General features: G+C 40.6%; 1 protein-coding gene across 1 annotated transcript in view; it reads right to left on the reverse strand.

Moving 5' to 3' along the window:
• Window positions 1-20764, reverse strand: part of thsd7aa (thrombospondin, type I, domain containing 7Aa) — a 154031-nt gene that overhangs the window by 26894 nt on the left and 106373 nt on the right. The window contains exons 5-10 of the mRNA XM_074613673.1: window positions 20245-20400; window positions 17714-17917; window positions 10357-10551; window positions 7775-8015; window positions 4302-4417; window positions 3888-4020 (exon numbers count right to left, since the gene is read on the reverse strand). Coding sequence (XP_074469774.1) covers window positions 3888-4020; window positions 4302-4417; window positions 7775-8015; window positions 10357-10551; window positions 17714-17917; window positions 20245-20400 — 1045 coding nt within the window. The remainder of the gene's footprint in view (window positions 1-3887; window positions 4021-4301; window positions 4418-7774; window positions 8016-10356; window positions 10552-17713; window positions 17918-20244; window positions 20401-20764) is intronic.

Here is a 20764-nt window from a genome sequence, read left to right on the forward strand (position 1 = left end):
GTAACATAGTAATATAGTAATGTAGTAATATAGTAATATAGTAATATAGTAATATAGTTACCTGTATAGTTATAGTAATATAGTAATATAGTAATATAGTAATGTAGTAACATAGTTACCTGTATAGTTATAGTAATATAGTAATATAGTAATATAGTTACCTGTATAGTTATAGTAACATAGTAATATAGTAATATAGTAATGTAGTAATATAGTAATATAGTAATATAGTAATATAGTTACCTGTATAGTTATAGTAATATAGTAATATAGTAATATAGTAATGTAGTAATATAGTAATATAGTAATATAGTAATATAGTTACCTGTATAGTTATAGTAATATAGTAATATAGTAATATAGTAATGTAGTAACATAGTTACCTGTATAGTTATAGTAATATAGTAATATAGTAATATAGTAATATAGTAATATAGTTACCTGTATAGTTATAGTAATATAGTAATATAGTAATATAGTAATATAGTAATATAGTTACCTGTATAGTTATAGTAATATAGTAATATAGTAATATAGTAATATAGTAATATAGTAATATAGTAATGTAGTAACATAGTTACCTGTATAGTTATAGTAATGTAGTAATATAGTAATATAGTAATATAGTAATATAGTAATGTAGTAATATAGTAATATAGTAATATAGTAATATAGTTACCTGTATAGTTATAGTAATATAGTAATATAGTAATATAGTAATGTAGTAACATAGTTACCTGTATAGTTATAGTAATGCAGTAATATAGTAATATAGTAATATAGTAATATAGTTACCTGTATAGTTATAGTAACATAGTAATATAGTAATATAGTAATGTAGTAATATAGTAATATAGTAATATAGTAATATAGTTACCTGTATAGTTATAGTAACATAGTAATATAGTAATATAGTAATATAGTAATGTAGTAATATAGTAATATAGTAATATAGTAATATAGTAATGTAGTAACATAGTTACCTGTATAGTTATAGTAATGTAGTAATATAGTAATGTAGTAATATAGTTACCTGTATAGTTATAGTAACATAGTAACATAGTAATATAGTAACATAGTAATATAGTAATATAGTAATATAGTAATATAGTAATATAGTTACCTGTATAGTTATAGTAACATAGTAATATAGTAATATAGTAATATAGTAATATAGTAATGTAGTAACATAGTTACCTGTATAGTTATAGTAATATAGTAATATAGTAATGTAGTAATATAGTAATATAGTAATATAGTAATGTAGTAATATAGTAATATAGTAATATAGTAATATAGTAATATAGTAATATAGTTACCTGTATAGTTATAGTAACATAGTAATATAGTAATATAGTAATATAGTTACCTGTATAGTTATAGTAATATAGTAATATAGTAATGTAGTAATATAGTAATATAGTAATATAGTAATATAGTAATATAGTAATATAGTAATATAGTTACCTGTATAGTTATAGTAATATAGTAATATAGTAATATAGTAATATAGTTACCTGTATAGTTATAGTAATATAGTAATATAGTAATGTAGTAATATAGTAATATAGTAATATAGTAATATAGTAATATAGTAATATAGTTACCTGTATAGTTATAGTAATATAGTAATATAGTAATATAGTAATGTAGTAATATAGTAATATAGTAATATAGTAATATAGTAATATAGTAATATAGTAATATAGTAATATAGTTACCTGTATAGTTATAGTAATATAGTAATATAGTAATATAGTAATATAGTAATGTAGTAATATAGTAATATAGTAATATAGTAATATAGTAATATAGTAATGTAGTAATATAGTAATATAGTAATATAGTAATATAGTAATATAGTTACCTGTATAGTTATAGTAATATAGTAATATTGTTACCTGTATAGTTATAGTAATATAGTAATATAGTAATATAGTAATATAGTTACCTGTATAGTTATAGTAATATAGTAATATAGTAATGTAGTAATATAGTAATATAGTAATATAGTAATATAGTAATATAGTAATATAGTTACCTGTATAGTTATAGTAATATAGTAATATAGTAATATAGTAATGTAGTAATATAGTAATATAGTAATGTAGTAATATAGTAATATAGTAATATAGTAATATAGTTACCTGTATAGTTATAGTAATATAGTAATATAGTAATATAGTAATATAGTAATGTAGTAATATAGTAATATAGTAATATAGTAATATAGTAATATAGTAATGTAGTAATATAGTAATATAGTAATATAGTAATATAGTAATATAGTAATATAGTTACCTGTATAGTTATAGTAATATAGTAATATAGTTACCTGTATAGTTATAGTAATATAGTAATATAGTAATATAGTAATATAGTAATATAGTTACCTGTATAGTTATAGTAATATAGTAATATAGTAATATAGTAATATAGTAATATAGTAATGTAGTAATATAGTAATGTAGTAATATAGTAATATAGTAATATAGTAATATAGTAATATAGTAATATAGTTACCTGTATAGTTATAGTAATATAGTAATATAGTAATATAGTAATATAGTAATGTAGTAATATAGTAATATAGTAATATAGTAATATAGTAATATAGTAATATAGTTACCTGTATAGTTATAGTAATATAGTAATATAGTAATATAGTAATATAGTAATGTAGTAATATAGTAATATAGTAATATAGTAATATAGTAATATAGTAATGTAGTAATATAGTAATATAGTAATATAGTAATATAGTAATATAGTAATATAGTTACCTGTATAGTTATAGTAATATAGTAATATAGTAATATAGTAATATAGTAATATAGTAATATAGTTACCTGTATAGTTATAGTAATATAGTAATATAGTAATATAGTAATATAGTAATATAGTAATATAGTAATATAGTTACCTGTATAGTTATAGTAATATAGTAATATAGTTACCTGTATAGTTATAGTAATATAGTAATATAGTAATATAGTAATGTAGTAATATAGTAATATAGTAATATAGTTACCTGTATAGTTATAGTAATATAGTAATATAGTAATATAGTAATGTAGTAATATAGTAATATAGTAATGTAGTAATATAGTAATATAGTAATATAGTAATATAGTAATGTAGTAATATAGTAATATAGTAATATAGTAATATAGTTACCTGTATAGTTATAGTAATATAGTAATATAGTAATATAGTAATGTAGTAATATAGTAATATAGTAATGTAGTAATATAGTAATATAGTAATATAGTAATATAGTTACCTGTATAGTTATAGTAATATAGTAATATAGTAATATAGTAATGTAGTAATATAGTAATATAGTAATATAGTAATATAGTAATGTAGTAATATAGTAATATAGTTACCTGTATAGTTATAGTAATATAGTAATATAGTAATATAGTAATGTAGTAATATAGTAATATAGTAATATAGTAATATAGTAATGTAGTAATATAGTAATATAGTTACCTGTATAGTTATAGTAATATAGTAATATAGTAATATAGTAATATAGTAATGTAGTAATGTAGTAATATAGTAATATAGTAATATAGTTACCTGTATAGTTATAGTAATATAGTAATATAGTAATATAGTAATGTAGTAATATAGTAATATAGTAATGTAGTAATATAGTAATATAGTAATATAGTAATATAGTTACCTGTATAGTTATAGTAATATAGTAATATAGTAATATAGTAATGTAGTAATATAGTAATATAGTAATATAGTAATATAGTAATGTAGTAATATAGTAATATAGTTACCTGTATAGTTATAGTAATATAGTAATATAGTAATATAGTAATATAGTAATGTAGTAATGTAGTAATATAGTAATATAGTAATATAGTTACCTGTATCCTTGGCAGACAGACGGAGCGTCACACTCTCTCTCCTGGGTCAACACCTCAGGACAGTCCTGTCCCCCGTTGGATGGTAACTGGATGATAATACGTTTCCTGTGCTGCTTCTTCTTGATGTTACCACCTGAGCAAAGACACACACACACACACACACACACACACACACACACAGTTTCATATATCTGTAGATTCACCCTGAAACTGAACCTACCGGAGCCTCCGAGAGACAGTGAAGTCATCGGCGGCTCTCAGAGGGTTAAACATGTCACAGTGCTATATAATGGTATTCTGTCTCAGAGTGCATGAGGATTTTATTATCTCTCTGCTGATGCTGAAATAATGATGAGCAGATTTGGTTTGCTTCATTAACAGACAAGCAGTCACACAGAAGCCAACAGAACCCACCTGCTCGACATGTGGACGGACAGGTGCTCCACTCGCTGTAGGGAGTGACCACACAGTCCCTCTTGCAGGGCAGTAAGCAGGGCCGGACGGTGTCTGGACGCAGACTCTCTGGACACCTGGAAGGACAAACACACAGAGAACCCTTTAAAGTGGGATGGAGATGTGCTGGATCAGAGCCAGAGGAACCGTGCTGGGTCTTCTGTGACTGTAGCAGAGGATAGTTAACGTGTAGACATGTTTCCATGTTGTAGTTCTTTACTGCAGCTCATTACATCTGGAATGAACCAACGAGGTTAAAGTGGAGACTCTCCTCCCAGAAACACACACAGTGTTATAATGACACCTAATACCTAAATACAACATACAGTATGTCTTACTTTAACACCTGGTATCTCCACAAAGGGCCTTTATGTTTGGTTTGTGTAGTTTATTTTTGTAGACCAGTTAAAGGAGGAACAGAACAGAAGAGAAGCAGCGATGGAGGGAAACGGGTGGAAGAGTTACTGAAGCTTATCACAGAGTGATGTGAGGAAAGTTACATTCCTCTTGTCCTTATGAATTAGGATGTAGAAAATGGAAATGTCAGTGTGAACCCATCAATGCTAAAGAAGTTGGGGACACCTTAGAGACATTTGTGATACACTCGTCTAATGAGTTTTCATTTTTGCAGCGATGAGCCCAAACTGTCGTTTCACAATGTTTTCTGCATCTCAAAGTCTCGTTTCCTCTCTGATGATTATTACATTCTGAGAATCATTTCCTTAATAGGCAAACGTCTGCATTTCCTCTCATCAGTAGTCATTAGCCGGGCTGCAATGAAAATTAACCCTTTCCTAGATCTAGAAATCCATTCCCTAAAGAAAAGTAGAGGCGTCATCTGTTAGTAGAGCCAACCGGGAAATTAGCTCTGCTCACAATCCCCCCGGCAGAGCACTGGTTCAATTACTATTCAAAGAGAAGACGTGTGATATGTTAAAATATATCTATATATTTATTATCATCGTTTTTTACCAGATTTGAACCTAATGACACCTAATGAATGTCCTAATACATATTTCATGTTTGTTATCATGCTGACGCGTCAGACTGATCCCATGCCAGTCTGTGTTTAGTGGAGGTGTCCTCCTGTCATCGTGGCCACAGCTGCTGCTGCTGCTGGTGGAAGCGGTCCATGCTGGATGTGAAAGTGTGTCCCAAGGCGGCGGCTCGCTGCTCAGCGTGTAACGCTGGTTTCAGGAGTCAGCGCAGGAATCAAAAGTGAGATTAATTTCCATACGCAGCATGGGGGCTGGAGGGGCTGGGGGAGGGTCTGCCAGCGTAGTGCCGCCGCGCTGCCAGAACGCTCCCGTTCTGTTGAATAAATAAATAGATAATTCATGTTCCCAGCAGATGCCTTCGGGGGGGAAACAGACCCAGATGCTTAAAACAGCTCATCAGCTCACACCTCTGCCAGACAGCAGCAACAACAGACTAACCAGGAGACTAAACGGCACAATGTGCAAACAGAGTCTGCAACCAAAACCCAAGGCTGCCTTTCACGTATACAAACGGAAGCATCAGAACTGAAGCAATCTGGGAACCCGTCGGCTGTCGGTCCGATCGCGATTCAGCCTCCGCGGGCAACGTGTTGAGTTGAGAGACGACGTCTACGACCAGATTGATCCCCAAGTAGCCAGTTTACAGACGATAGCCGATGGCTTCCTGTTTACCTGCATTCAACCAAAGCCCGCTCAGACATGATTGGTCAATACTACTCAGACATCAAACAGAAACCAGAACACTTCAGACACCAAAATCTCTTCACATGCAGAGCCGATAGCTCCAGATAATAATATGTGCCAAAATTCAAATTTACTAATTTATTTTCATCTGAAAATGTGATTCCCTCAATCTTTCTTCATATTGAACGTTAAAGAGCAGATCATATAGGTGGGGGTGTGAGGAGCTGCTAGTTTTATACATATCTGTTCCCCAGTGTAAACACAGGAGCTTTGGTTATATACCTATCAGCTTTGTGCTCGGGATCAGACAGGAGACCTCTTCACCTCTGTTTCTGTGAAATCATGTTTTTAGCATCAGTTTATGCTCAGTGGCTCTAAATACTACAATACCCAGAAGCCTCATCTGCGGCTGCTATTGGAGAAGAAGCAAGTCAATCAGAGACCTCGTAAAGGCTTGATGCAACTGGGAACAACCGACAGCACCAGCTGCAGGTGGTCCGATCTACCAAAGCTGACTGTGAATGTAGAAGAGAACTCATTTAACTCATTTAAACTGCTCAATCTTTTATCAGCTTTCTAGCTACAGCGAGCTGCAGAACTCTGAGCTTGGTGATCAGATGTTTCTTTCTGAAATGTGCCTTTCGAGTCGTGGATAACCTTTCTCTTTCACTTATTTCCACAGGCTTTAACCCTAACCCTAACCCTAACCCTAATCTAATCTAAACCTAACCCTAACCCTAACCCTGACCCTAATCTAATCCTAACCCTAATCTAATCTAACCCTAACCCAAACCCTAACCCTAACCCTAACCCTAATCTAATCTAACCCTAACCCTAACCCCAACCCTAATCTAATCTAACCCTAACCCTAACCCTAATCTAATCTAACCCTAACCCTAACCCTAATCTAATCTAACCCTAACCCTAATCTAATCTAACCCTAACCCTAACCACAACCCAAACCTAACCCTAACCCTAACCCTAATCTAATCTAACCCTAACCCTAACCTTAACCCTAACCCTTATTTCCACGGGTTTTAACCCTAACACTTACCCTAATCTAATCTAACCCTAACCCTAACCCTAATCTAATCTAACCCTAATCTAACCCTAACCCTAACCCTAACCCTAACCCTAATCTAACCCTAACCCTAACCCTAATCTAACCCTAACCCTAACCCTAACCCTAATCTAATCTAACCCTAACCCTAACCCTAACGCTAACCCTAACCCTAACCCTAATCCTAACACTAACCCTAACCCTAATCTAATCTAACCCTAACCCTAACCCTAATCTAACCCTAACCCTAACCCTAACCCCTAACCCTAACCCTAACCCTAATCCTAATCTAATCCTAACACTAACCCTAACCCTAATCTAATCTAACCCTAACCCTAACCCTAACGCTAACCCTCTCCTTCAGTTATTTCCACGGGTTTTAACCCTAACCCAGCAGAGGTGCTTTCTTCTTTTCTACTGATGAGTTTCAATGGGGAAAGCGTACCAACTTCCATCTTTACTGTCTTTACAGGAAAAGAAACATGGACCATGTATTTGACTTCATGAGCCCTGGACCCAGGAAAAGACTTGCTCACCTTGGTAACTCCTTCCTACGTGTAATCATATGAAGTATAATAATAACAACCAGATGAATAGTCCTGTGGTTCAATGTGTGTAACAGAGATGGAATGATATTCATGTACTTTAATCACACCTGAACGGCACGTATAAGCCGTGATGTGGAATCTTACTTCTTGGGAGGAACCTGGCCCACGTTGACCCGGACACAGATGACCTTGCGGGTTTGCATCCCTACTGAGCAGGAGGCATCGTCACCGCGTGTTCGGCCCACAGACGTGTTGCCGGTCGGGATGGAGGAGTCCTCTATGCACTGCCCCCATGGGCCGGTCTGCCAGTGGTACACGGTGCACGGATGCTCATTGCAGTTCCTCATCTCCTGCAGGGCGCTAATATTGGGACACTGGATTCCACCTGAGAAATGACGGGACACAAACCAGCGTCAATGTCTCAGCTGTACTACAGATGGAAACTAAGAGGACATCAGCACTAATACAGGAAGGGTTCTGGGTATAAAGGGTCGTATAGAATCATCAATCGTAGGCAAAGACCAACATCTTCTCACTCCCAACTCGTCCATTACTGACTCTTGGTCAGTGCCCCTCGGCGTCCTTTAGCGTCTGTATGAGTAACTAACTCCAATATAAACCCATCTGCGTCATTATTAGATGATCAGAGCAGCTGACGTAGTATTTAAGATCGAGAAGTCCGCTAAGGATGGATGGTCAAACAAACACAGGACTTTCACCCCGGCGTCCACTGTTCGCGTCCCGTGTGAAACTAAAACTCAACGTTGACTTATTTTGTCATGAGACTCATTAGTATCGTTAGTCCCATGTGTCTCGTGAGTCGTTGAAGTCAGTATGATCTTTTCCTAGCTCTACCTAAGCACAATCCCTACATGTATTGTACTACTGTATATGGATAACATGTATTAATATTACTCTAATTTAAGTAATTGTGGCACAGCAATGTGTCTTTCAATGTGAAAGGCACTGAACTGCTCACAGTCTCCATGGAGTACAGAAACAAAGAGCACAATTTGGATGTCCACTTTCTGAACAACAAACTGAAGTCTAGTGGGACTTTACTGAGGAGAAGAAAGACTGGGCAGTGAGTAAACGAATCCACTAACTTGGCTGGACGAAGAGAAGAGAACTACCTTCAGAAAATCACATTTCATCAACAGATAATAATAATAATATAATAAATAAAAGTACTGAGTATGATGATTTAAAAGTGATAACTGTATTATAGCCGACCAAAGAATGAAAGAGGAATTTGTACATTACTACTTTAAGCAGTGCATGCAAGAAGCAGCTGTTCCCTTTGGAACACTTTGCACATGTATGAGGTCGTATTTCTGTCTTTGTCTATAAACCCGACACTGCATCAGAGTACAGTATAGAGCAGCAGTAGTATAGTAGTGTGCTTGGCCAGACAGGACACAGCTACAGCTACAGAGATCATAATGGTTTCCATTTCCTCCATCAAAGCCCTGAAACAGAATACAGGTTGGCTAGCAGTGAGCCTTTAGCTTTGAGAGATCAATCAGAGGGACAGCAGAGATGAGATGACCCGGGGGGGAATACAGAGCCAGGATCCGGGAATGGACCCAGGTGGGGTGTGCACACCATGTGACTCTCTTCACCACAAAACCTGGTCATTAGCAGCAGCTTTCACGTCGGAGAAGAGAACCCCCCGAGGAGAACGTCAGCCATTAACGCCTCAGAAGGCATCGAACGACATCCTCCAGTCAGAGATGGAGCGTCTGAACTGGACTCAGACAGAAGAGATGGCTGACCTCTGTGTGACATCATGTCCTACACAGGGTCATTTAGAAGAGATCTTATTGGGTTTCATCATCTATCAGACACGGTCCTCCTGAAGCCCAGCACGGCTGATGGAGTAGGAGGATCCATTCACATGCAGATCTATTATGTAGAGTATGAACCTTGTTGTGATTAAGTTAATGTGGTCCAGCAGTCAACACGATGAGAGCAGTTCAAATGATAGCAGGGACGTAAAAGATAAGATTCTGATCTGCTGTCAAGCCAGACGCTAACCATGCAGCCTCCCGCTTCCTCTCATCTCATCACAAGGTTTGGTGAGAACGGCTCACTTCTCACAGCTTGGAGGGTTGGGCTTTAGAGGCGCTCGCTTCAGCATCCTTTAGAGACCCACTCCTCACCTCGGGGTGTCTTCATGCTAAGGGATACTCAGTTCTACTACTAGTGTGTAAGAGCTTCTCTTCTATTCACTTCTACTACTAGTGTGTAAGAGCTTCTCTTCTATTCTAACAGCACAGGGATTTTGCTGGGCCAGCAGATCGCCGGGAATAGATTCCATCAAGGTAGACACATTTCTACATCCCTCTAGTTATTAAACAGATGGAGACTACGTACTACATCAGCAAAAATCACATCAAGAATGAATGTACCGAAGATTGGTTTGACCATTGACAGCAGGGAAGGACCTTGAACAGAAGCAAAGGCAACATCCTTTTATGATGAGAACATATTATACATATATATATATATATATATACATAGAAACACTGTGATTTAGGCATGTTATCCTTCCGGTCACTTCTTACCCTGCATCACAGTGACCCACGCCACAACCTTTGCAGTCGCTGTAGAGGAACACACACAATCATTCATTTCACTTGGTAGCCTGTAGAAGTAGAGTATGTAGACTCTACCAGTGTGTCTCCTTTGTTCTCCTGTTGCAGGACTGCACGAGGGCTTCTTACCTTCTCCTGCGTTGTAGGCGAGGATGGAGCGAGCTCTGGTCTGCTTGCCCTCGGTGTTCTTTCCAGAGCAGGTGTGGGAGCAGAGAGACCAGGCGGTCCAGGGGCTCAGGGCACAGTCCTTTGGGCAAGGCACCTCACAGATGGCCGGCATGGGCAGGATGGCGTCACGGCAGAGCTGCCTCTCCACATACTCACCTGCATGGACAAAAGCACATTTAGGGTATAAAATAAATAAATGAAAAGCCTGAATGTGCTTCATATTCTCATTAATAAGTCAATAACAGATGTATTAAGCCAAGAGACCAGGATCATTCAAAAGGTTTACATTTTCATATTTGTGCTGAGACAAACCAACAGTTTCATTCAAAAGGGAAATTAGAAACACAAATATGCGTGTTACTTTCCAAAAGCACGACGATGAGCATTCTGCATTGTTATCTTTTAGGTGAAGAACAAAGATGGACATTTGGAGACACCCAGAAACAGATAGCCAGTATTGATCCGGGGTATTGATCAGAGCAGTAAAATACAATATATTCCTCTAAAAGTCAACAAAACTGAAAACATCTCCATATTTTATTGGTTTAAGTATCTGCAAATGTCTTTACATGAAAGTTCAAAGAATGAATGGGAAGATTTTTCTGATCGTCCTCCCGATGAAACAACAGCGTGAGGTGTTTTTGAAATGCTTAATTAGGACCTTTGTTTGCATTGACCTCATGAAGACCTCTGTGATTGTGTGAATAATGACTGTTTGTCAGGATGAAGGATGTCGATGTCAACATTACAAACTTATTCTGGGTCAACTTTTAACCCAGTAATTTCTAGTGTGAAAGCATCATGCAGCCGTATCGTACGGCCAACAGAGGCAAATCATCAGAGGACGCTGATGTGGGTTGGTCTTTGTTTTTGGAGGAGGGGGTGGGGGGGTTCTGAGATGCTGACGTGGCCAGTATTGATCTAGATCTGCAGGCTGTCCTCATCCTCATCCCATCCTGTCGCTGACGGATATCTATGAAAATCTCATTGTGAAGGGCTGGAAGAATGAAAACCAGCGAGTCGAGTGACACGTCTGGGACCCCGGGGAGAAACAGATCCATTCTCATCAGATGGAGACAACAAGAGATCAATAAGAGGCCAGTCAAGAGAAACTCTGAGGGACGCCACATGGCCGTGGGGGTGGGGATGGTGTCGGGGACGGGGGACATATGGAGCCTTGACTTCCACGTGATAGATGTTGAAGGAAATCATTGACATGTCCGTACAAAACTGATGGCTGCTTCCATGATGTCTTTTGTTAGTGGAGCGCTGCACGAGTTCACTCTAGTTGTTGATAATGAAACACACCCTATACTGTAGTCTACGCTGGTCAACACACACTCTATACTGTAGTCCACGCTGGTCAACACACACTCTATACCGTAGTCTACGCTGGTCAACACACACTCTATACTGTAGTCTACGCTGGTCAACACACACTCTATACTGAAGTCTACGCTGGTCAACACACACTCTATACTGTAGTCTACGCTGGTCAACACACACTCTATACCGTAGTCTACGCTGGTCAACACACACTCTATACCGTAGTCTACGCTGGTCAACACACACTCTATACTGTAGTCTACGCTGGTCAACACACACTCTATACTGAAGTCTACGCTGGTCAACACACACTCTATACTGTAGTCTACGCTGGTCAACACACACCCTATACCGCAGTCTACGCTGGTCAACACACACTCTATACTGAAGTCTACGCTGGTCAACACACACTCTATACTGTAGTCCACGCTGGTCAACACACACTCTATACCGTAGTCTACGCTGGTCAACACACACTCTATACTGTAGTCTACGCTGGTCAACACACACTCTATACTGTAGTCTACGCTACAGTTGGCTGTGCTAATCTAATTTACCAGTAAGACTGATTGAACGGGGCTCCGTATGAAAGGAAGCTTTCCAGCTCTTTAGCTGAGAGCCTTTCAGACGATGGAAGGGGAGGAAGGAAGGATGAACGATGAAGACGAGGTCACCTTGATGACTTTCTTTTATGGCTGGGCCTGAAACTACTTACCTGGACGTATTCAATAGATTCAGATAATAAAGAGTCCCCGAGGGATAGAGGGATAGAGGGATAGAGGGATGGAAGAGAAGAGGATGAATATGATATGATGGATATGGGAGGGTTGGCTGAAGGAGAAGTCATAATGGAGGTGTTAGCAGAGGTGAACTGTGCAGCGGTTCTGGTGCTAGACCCAAAATAAAACTAGAGTGAGGCATCGGTCTTCCTCTGACTGGAAAGTGAAGAAACTTTGTTGACACATGGCCACTGACAAACACACGCCTCTCATAGGCTGTTAAACAACACACAATACACACTCAACGAGGTGCCCAGGTGTGCTGCACTCCTCAACGAGGTGCCCAGGTGTGCTGTGCTCCTCAACGAGGTGCCCAGGTGTGTTGCACTCCTCAACGAGGTGCCCAGGTGTGCTGCAATCCTCAACGAGGTGCCCAGGTGTGCTGCACTACTCAACGAGGTGCCCAGGTGTGCTGCACTGCTCAACGAGGTGCCCAGGTGTGTTGCACTCCTCAACGAGGTGCCCAGGTGTGCTGCACTCCTCAACGAGGTGCCCAGGTGTGCTGCACTCCTCAACGAGGTGCCCAGGTGTGCTGCACTCCTCAACGAGGTGCCCAGGTGTGCTGCATTTGCTAAACGAGGTTGAGAAGGAGGTGCTTAAAAGCTCCTGTGCCAGCAGCAGAAGAGAGAGGCTTCAGGTGTGGGGACTGCTGGTTCTGCTGGTTCTGCTGCCTCTCAGCTTAGGACTTGATATATTGTCTGTTTCACATTGTCTTGTTAATAAATGCTGTGGGTTTGCGAGTCCTAAAGGTGTGTTCTGTGTTTGGTTTGGGTCAGTGTTAGTGTTGTTAGGGTGGGGTGTAACACAGCTACAGATACATATTGCAACCAAATACAACTATTATTGTCAAGCAAAACAAATCTACCACAACCTCTGTAGAATACACCGTTTAAAAACACACTTTCTTCTCATTTTTTGACGTCTCATGACACACTCTCCAGCGTACTAAAATCCACCTGATGTGGCTCTCTATATTTATATATATATATATATATATATATATATATATATAATGAACTACATTTGGAAAAACAACTGTAATTGAGCTTTTATCTCTGCTGAAGTAAACCCAGATTGTGAACATGTTAAAGGTGAAACATGGTGAACCTGCTGTATAGTAGTCAGTCATGAATGTGTCTCTTTGATCAAATGAGTCCACATGTCCTCCTTCCTCCCATAACAGCGTCTACAGTTGGACTGAGAAGTCCCCCAGAGGACGGTCTCAGCAGTCTTCACATGTCCTACTGCTCCATAATACATCATGCTTCAAGAACACTTTCCCTTTAACTTCTCAGTAGACATAAATCAAGATAATTAGTCATAGAGAGGAAGAGGAGGATGTTCATCACTGCAGCAACATGCAGCAACATGCAACAACATGCAGCAACATGCAACAACATGCAGCAACATGCAACAACATGCAGCAACATGCAACAACATGCAGCAACATGCAACAACATGCAACAACATGCAGCAACATGCAACAACATGCAGCAACATGCAGCAACATGCAGCAACATGCAACAACATGCAGCAACATGCAACAACATGCAGTAACATGCAACAACATGCAGCAACATGCAACAACATGCAGCAACATGCAACAACATGCAACAACATGCAGCAACATGCAGCAACATGCAACAACATGCAACAACATGCAACAACATGCAACAACATGCAACAACATGCAGCAACATGCAGCACTGCAGCCGCTGAACGGGACCTGATTATGAGTAATATGGAATCTGATGAACAATCTCCATCTCTCTCTCTCTGTCTATCTCTCTCCCTTTCTCTCCCTCTCCCCCTCTCTCTCTCTCCCCCTCTCTCTCTCTCTCCTTCTCCCTCCCTCCCTCTCTCTCTCTCTCTCTCTCCCTTTCTCTCCCTCTCCCCCTCTCTCTCTCTCCCCCTCTCTCTCTCTCTGTCTCTCCCTCCCTCCCTCTCTCTCTCTCTCTCTCTCCCCCTCTCTCTCGCTCTCTCTCTCCCCCTCTCTCTCGCTCTCCCTCTCCCCCTCTCTCTCTCTCTCCCTCTCTCCCTCTCTCTCTCTCTCCCTCTCTCCCCAGAGCCCTCATTAGCAGTATTCTGTGTTATGGTTCAGGAATCTACCCATAATTGTCGTATTCCCACAAACACACACATTCAGTTCAGATCATCTTGAAAAGGAAACTAAGATATTGGATGAGATTATGATATTCAGGTCATAATAATAATTGATTCACTAATGAGAAGTGAGTTTGTATATTTCAGTTAGACATGAATGAAGCCGTTCACATCCCTCATCTGTAGCTGCTGGATGTTCTACCGGCTCATCTTCACTCTTCACTCTTCACTTCTCACGCTTTTTATTTTCCATTGTTAGAAAATATATATATATATTTTTTTTATGTATCAGAACAATTGTCTCACGGTGTTCCGGCTCCTGCAGTTCATCTGTTAATGTTTAATATTTGCTTTTCCTCAGACGGCCTCAGAGAATCTGTGAGAGCTTTAGCATCTCTTCCATCTCTCCTCTCTGTTCTGGGTCGTGTTGACGTCGCTGTCGGGGGGTGAGTCTGTTATCTGTTATCAGCTGAGTCTACGGGAGGAGTGAAGCCCGCTGCTCTAGCAACCAGGGTCCCAGAGAAGAGACCTCTGGTGTAGTCAGAACCTGGAACGCAGGTACCTGAAGTTAATCTGAAGTTCACCTGAAGTTAACCAGAAGTTAACCAGAAGTTAACCTGAAGTTAACCTGAAGTTAACCTCAGTATCAGAAATTCTACAACACATTTGATAAACCAAAAGGAACAGAAATCAAAGACAGAGAAACCGTTGCTTTCTGTTCCTTCCCTGAAGACGAGTTCTTTATTATTCTTCCTCTCGCTGCTGTACGCAGACGCTCTGGAAGACGCTCTGGAAGACGCTCTGGAAGACGCTCTGGAAGACGCTCTGGAAGACGCTCTGGAAGTTTGAGCTCCGTTTACGCTGGAAGTAGAAACGGAATATAGAGGCTGGTAGATGCTGATAGTCTTCTGTAGAGTCTGCTGTTGGTCCATCTCATTTATTCTTCTGTAAATGACACACGGTCAGTCATGCTGCTTCTGTTGTCAGTGGTTATATACATATATGTATATATATATATATATATATATATATACATGTATTATATAGTGGTTTATTTGTATAGCCCAGGGCTTTTCAGATCCTGAGTGTGACACTGTGTTGCTCCCGGCTCGCTGTTGAAACGTGACGTATGTTTAGATGAGTGATGCAGCAGCATTAAGTGAATAAGAAGTCTGGATGTGTTGCATTCAGGGTCTGAAATTAACTTTCTTCACTTCCTGCCACTGAAGCAGACAAGCTTTTTCTTTAGTCTGCCACTCAGAACTTTTATCTTCCACTTGGTCAAAGTCTCCCGTCACGGGCTTGATGTTCTAAAGCCTGAAAACAGAGCCATGAGGAGGAGCAGAAGTCTAGTTTTCTCTCAGAACACTTCAATTACAATATGCTGAAAGGTTATTATGGGATGTCTGCCCAATACTGAAAGGTTATTATGGGATGTCTGCCCAATGATGCCAAAAATATACTGCCTACTGCAGCTTTAAGTCAAACTATGGATCTGTCTTGTAGAAAGCTTTACTGTTGTTTAACCTCTTCCCATGTGAAGAAGCTTGTAAGACTCTCAGAGTATCTTCACCAACGCTGTGAATAGGTAACAGGCGTGCACGGCTCAGAGAGACGGCGTGCACGGCTCAGAGAGACGGCGTGCACGGCTCAGAGAGACGAGTGAAGGATCTGCTTTCAGACGCAAACAGCAACATCAGCAACGTGTGCTGCTCTTTATAATGCTGAACACTGTTACTGATGCTAATGTGTTGGTCTGCCTGCTGGGTCCCTGCTACGGTGGTACGGGGAGGGATGAACAAGAAGGCAGGTGTTTAGTCCTGAGGTCACAGTGTGTGTGTGTGCGTGTGTGTGTGTGTGCGTGTGCGTGTGCGTGTGCGTGTGTGTGTGTGTGTGTGTGTGTGTGTGTGTGTGTGTGTGTGTGTGTGTGTGTGTGTGTGTGCGTGCCAGCACTGTTTTCCTGCCTCACATTCTCTTCCAGCACAGTTTTGGCCGGTCGCCTCTGCTGCAACCCAGGGGAGAGCAGCTACACACACACACACACACACACACTCTCACACACACACACACACACACGCAATGAAATAGCTTTGAATAGCTCACACATTAGCAGGAATATCTCCCTACAACATGTACAGCAATTAGGATGTTGGGCAGTGAGCCGAGGCTATAGGGCCCACAGCGGAGCGGTTCAGAGAGAAGCCGAGAGACTCTGCAGCGATCAGAGCTCAGTAAACTGAGTAAACGGAGTAAACGGCCCCAGAACATACTGAACATGACCTCCAGACCTCCAGACCTCCAGACCTCCAGACCTCCAGACCTCCAGACCTCCACACAACGCAGAAAACAGCTCCAGTTATCTGGCATTAGCTCCTGGGTTCAACACAGCCTCTTCTTCTTCAGTGTTGTGCACGTTTACCGTTACAAACACCTGTACCTGACAGCCTGAAACCAGATCTCCTGAAGATTCTGTTTTTGTCTGAATTTTCCAAAAGAATATGAAAATCTTAATTTCCGACTACCGGACGATGTCTTCAGATGTTCTGTGTTGTCTGAACAACAGTCCCAAACTCAAAGGTATTGAATGTACAATGAGAAGCAGCAAATCGTCACATTGGAGAAGCCATAGAGCCACAGACTGAAGACCCTCCAAAGGTTCCCAGGAAGGATCCTGATCAGAGACCTGAACCACCTCGACTCCTTTCAACAAGGAGCAGCAGCTCTGCCCTGACTCCCTGAGCTTCTGCTCTATTTCTCAGGGTGAGTCCAGCCATCCTACGGAGGAAACACATTTCATTTCTTTTTTTGTATTGGCAATCTCAGTCTCCCGGTCACTACCGAGAGACGATAGGTGAAGGTTGAAATGTGGATCAACTTGTAAATCAAAAGTTTTGCCTTCCGGCTCAGTTCCCACTTCACCACAACGGTCCAGAACCACGCCCGCATTTCTGCTGGCGCGGCACCACTCGATCACAGTGCTGCACGCAGTTAGAGGCAACACACACCATCAATGCATCAACCGAGTCACATTGCACAGCAGGTCTGACTCGATGTGCATCAACACATCAGGATATGTAGCAGCATCCAGATGTGTGCATGTGTGTACTCACCATCACTGATGACACACTGCACTTGTGGGATCTGTGTTCCCGGTCCACACTCCTTGTCGTTGTCGGGGATGCACTCCTCCAGCGTGACCACCAGCCAGTCGTAGCAGCTGGGCTCTTCACACGGTATCGCCTCCACCAGGTGGGGGCAGTTGCCCGTCCCGCCCGTCGGCTCATTGACGATCTTCCTCTTCCTCAGTTTGAAGCCTGTCGGGAACAAAGGGAACTTGATGAAGTAAATGAACACGCTGATCAACCCCCCCCCCCCACCCGGGATCTGCTGAGCTAAAACTTGCTGCAATTTGATCAGATGTGATGTGCAATGGAAAGGTCATTAACTCCACTCTGCGGTCACAGTGGGCCTTCTATGATAACCATAATACTGAAGTTAATGAGACAGTCCATTAAGCCTGAAGTTGACAGAGATTCTGAGAAGAAGTTCACATAATGAATGTTTCTTCTTCTCCTCTCGTTACAGCAGCTTTCATCCAAAGTGACGAATGCATGCAGGAATCCATTAATTCAGTTGTGGTTCGTTCTCGTGTGTGTCGTCTCTTCTGCTCAAGGGCACGGGCTTCCGTGTCCCAGGTCCTGGGAAGGGGGGATGTTAGCTCCAGCCCAGCCAAGGTCACCCCCCCCACCCCTAATCCACACTCCTGCTCCGGCCCGATAAGGCAGCAGAGAGCCGGAGTGCCTGCAGGACTCAGGTGGAGATGGAAGGATCCGTTTCCATTTCATTTCTGTCTTTCTTTTCCCCTCAAAAACCTTTATTTAATCAGCCAGGCCAGCCTGTCTGGACCCTTTGATGGGGGGGATGGGGGGGCAATAAGGGAGATGAGGCTCGGGGTGCAGGGAATTCAATTCTATCAGGCGTCACTCACTCGCTATCTGCAGGGTGTATTATGAATGGCCTGGCTGCAAGATAGCAGCAGCTGTCAGAGCTGGATGCTTCATTGTGACTGAAGACAGAGATACATGGAAACAATCCCATGATGACCTCTCATGTTCAGGATATCAGCTCCTCATACCAACGCACAGCAACAACACCTGTTGTGGCCTGTTTGATAAAGGCAATGAAAAAAGGATTCACATCCAACTTAACGGATGTTTTAAGTATGAGATGTAGATAAATAGTTTTAAAGCTGAACTAAGGGTCTGACTGAGTCTGGCAGACGGTTGTAGAGAGGATGGGATCTGTGCTGTGATTTCTAGAATCTTGAAAAGACAATAACAAGAAGCATGGGTGTCACTTTATCTGATTCTATTCATGGAGAAAACAATATGTTGATGATGTGTGTTTATGCTTGACATAATCTTATTTTATTTAATACAATGTATTGTATGTACCGGCCTTAAAGAGTTGAAAAGGAATGTGATGTAAACCTCAACCCTAACTGTTGGTCAGATACTAGAAAGGTCTCTAACCCAGTGGATCATACAGGACTAACTAAGGTGTTGTAATCACAGCCGACTGATGAAAAGAATTTGAATGCACTTTTAGTCCATATCGGTCCAGTTAATGAGCGTAGGGTACACACACTGGAGGACGTGTGTGCGTGTTCATGTTCACTCTCCATTATGTGCATAAGACGACAGCGAGAGAAGAGCAGAAGTAGAGTATAGTGAGAAGACGAGCGAGTGGGAGCGGATCCATCATTAAGATGCATGGAGGAGGATTTCAAGCCGTCCCTTTCATTTGAGGCGCTTCATTAAGGCAGAGTCAACATGCATTAGTCATGGCGGACGCCGCTGTTCCAGGGATAATTAAGGGCTGAAGCAGCGACCGCGTCAACCCCGCTGATGGACTAGCACAACCTGCTGCAACAGCCGACAAACAGCCAGAGAGGTTGATGATGCTCCAAACTTCTGCCCTCCTCTGGTGCTGCCACGAGGCCCAGATGTTGACTTTGATATTTAATGATTAATACTCACATAGAAGATACATCCAGAACACACATGGAGTAATATCGCAGAATGACGGTGTGAGATGTTTCGTTAAGTTGCATATGTACACCTGCATGTACAAATGTGAGCAACCTACAGTATAGGGCTGGGCAATATCAGCAATATCCAGTATGTTCAGCAGCTGACCACAGACTCCACTAAAACATCTGGAGGATCGGTTGCATTAGCTAAACACATCACATGCTACTGTTCTGGTACCAAAAGTCAGACAGACAGGAGAGATGAGTGTTGAAGTGACAACACAGGAACCTTAAAGAGGTACTGCACACTCCAGCTGTAAACTACATGACTGTCCTGGGATGAATCACGTCAACGCTGCTGTTAATGTTCACACTTATTACCACATTTAGAAAACATGGCATTTCATCGGTTGAAAATGGCTGAAACTCCTCAGCAAAGATGTGATGATGAGGCTGACATGTTCATGCAAACGGTGATTTCGATATTCATCCATCCGTTAGTATGAATCACATGTGCCCAATGTTGGGAAAGCAAGGCCCAAAGTGTGAGATCTCTTTAGAGCTCCATGAACTACTCCATGTCACAGTGGCATCGTATTCTCACAGTACCTTTCTTGGCTGCCTGGTCCTGGCAGTTCTCATAGGTGCAGGGTCCCCAGGCGCTCCACGCAGACACCTCACACTCAACAGGACAGCTGATATGGCAGAGCTGGGTGGTGTTCGGGGGGATCCCCAGACACAGATCACCGTCCATCGGTCGCAGTGCTGCGGACACACAGACACAAGCTTTGGATCGCGGTAGGAATGATGTTATGATGTGAAACTCTACTGTTTTCATCACAGTAAAATGTTACATGATACAGTACAAAGAAAGAGAGGCACATTAAACATGGAAACCCACAATTTGAAGATGTCCACAACATGTTCCAAAGTTCTTGTCATTGATAACCCTGAAAACACGGTTTGACACTCCGGTGAGATGGTGGAAGAGTAAATCTGAGTTTCTAAGTGGTACATCAGGACCTTTCATTCAGTTTCAAAGCTGTACAGAAGACCATGCATATATAATGTGCAGGGACAATGGTATTACAACTCCAGTCTTCAAAGAGATGTGGAATCTGTGTAGTTT

This window comes from Sebastes fasciatus, chromosome 17 (genome assembly GCF_043250625.1).
Source record: "Sebastes fasciatus isolate fSebFas1 chromosome 17, fSebFas1.pri, whole genome shotgun sequence".
NCBI lineage: Eukaryota > Metazoa > Chordata > Actinopteri > Perciformes > Sebastidae > Sebastes > Sebastes fasciatus.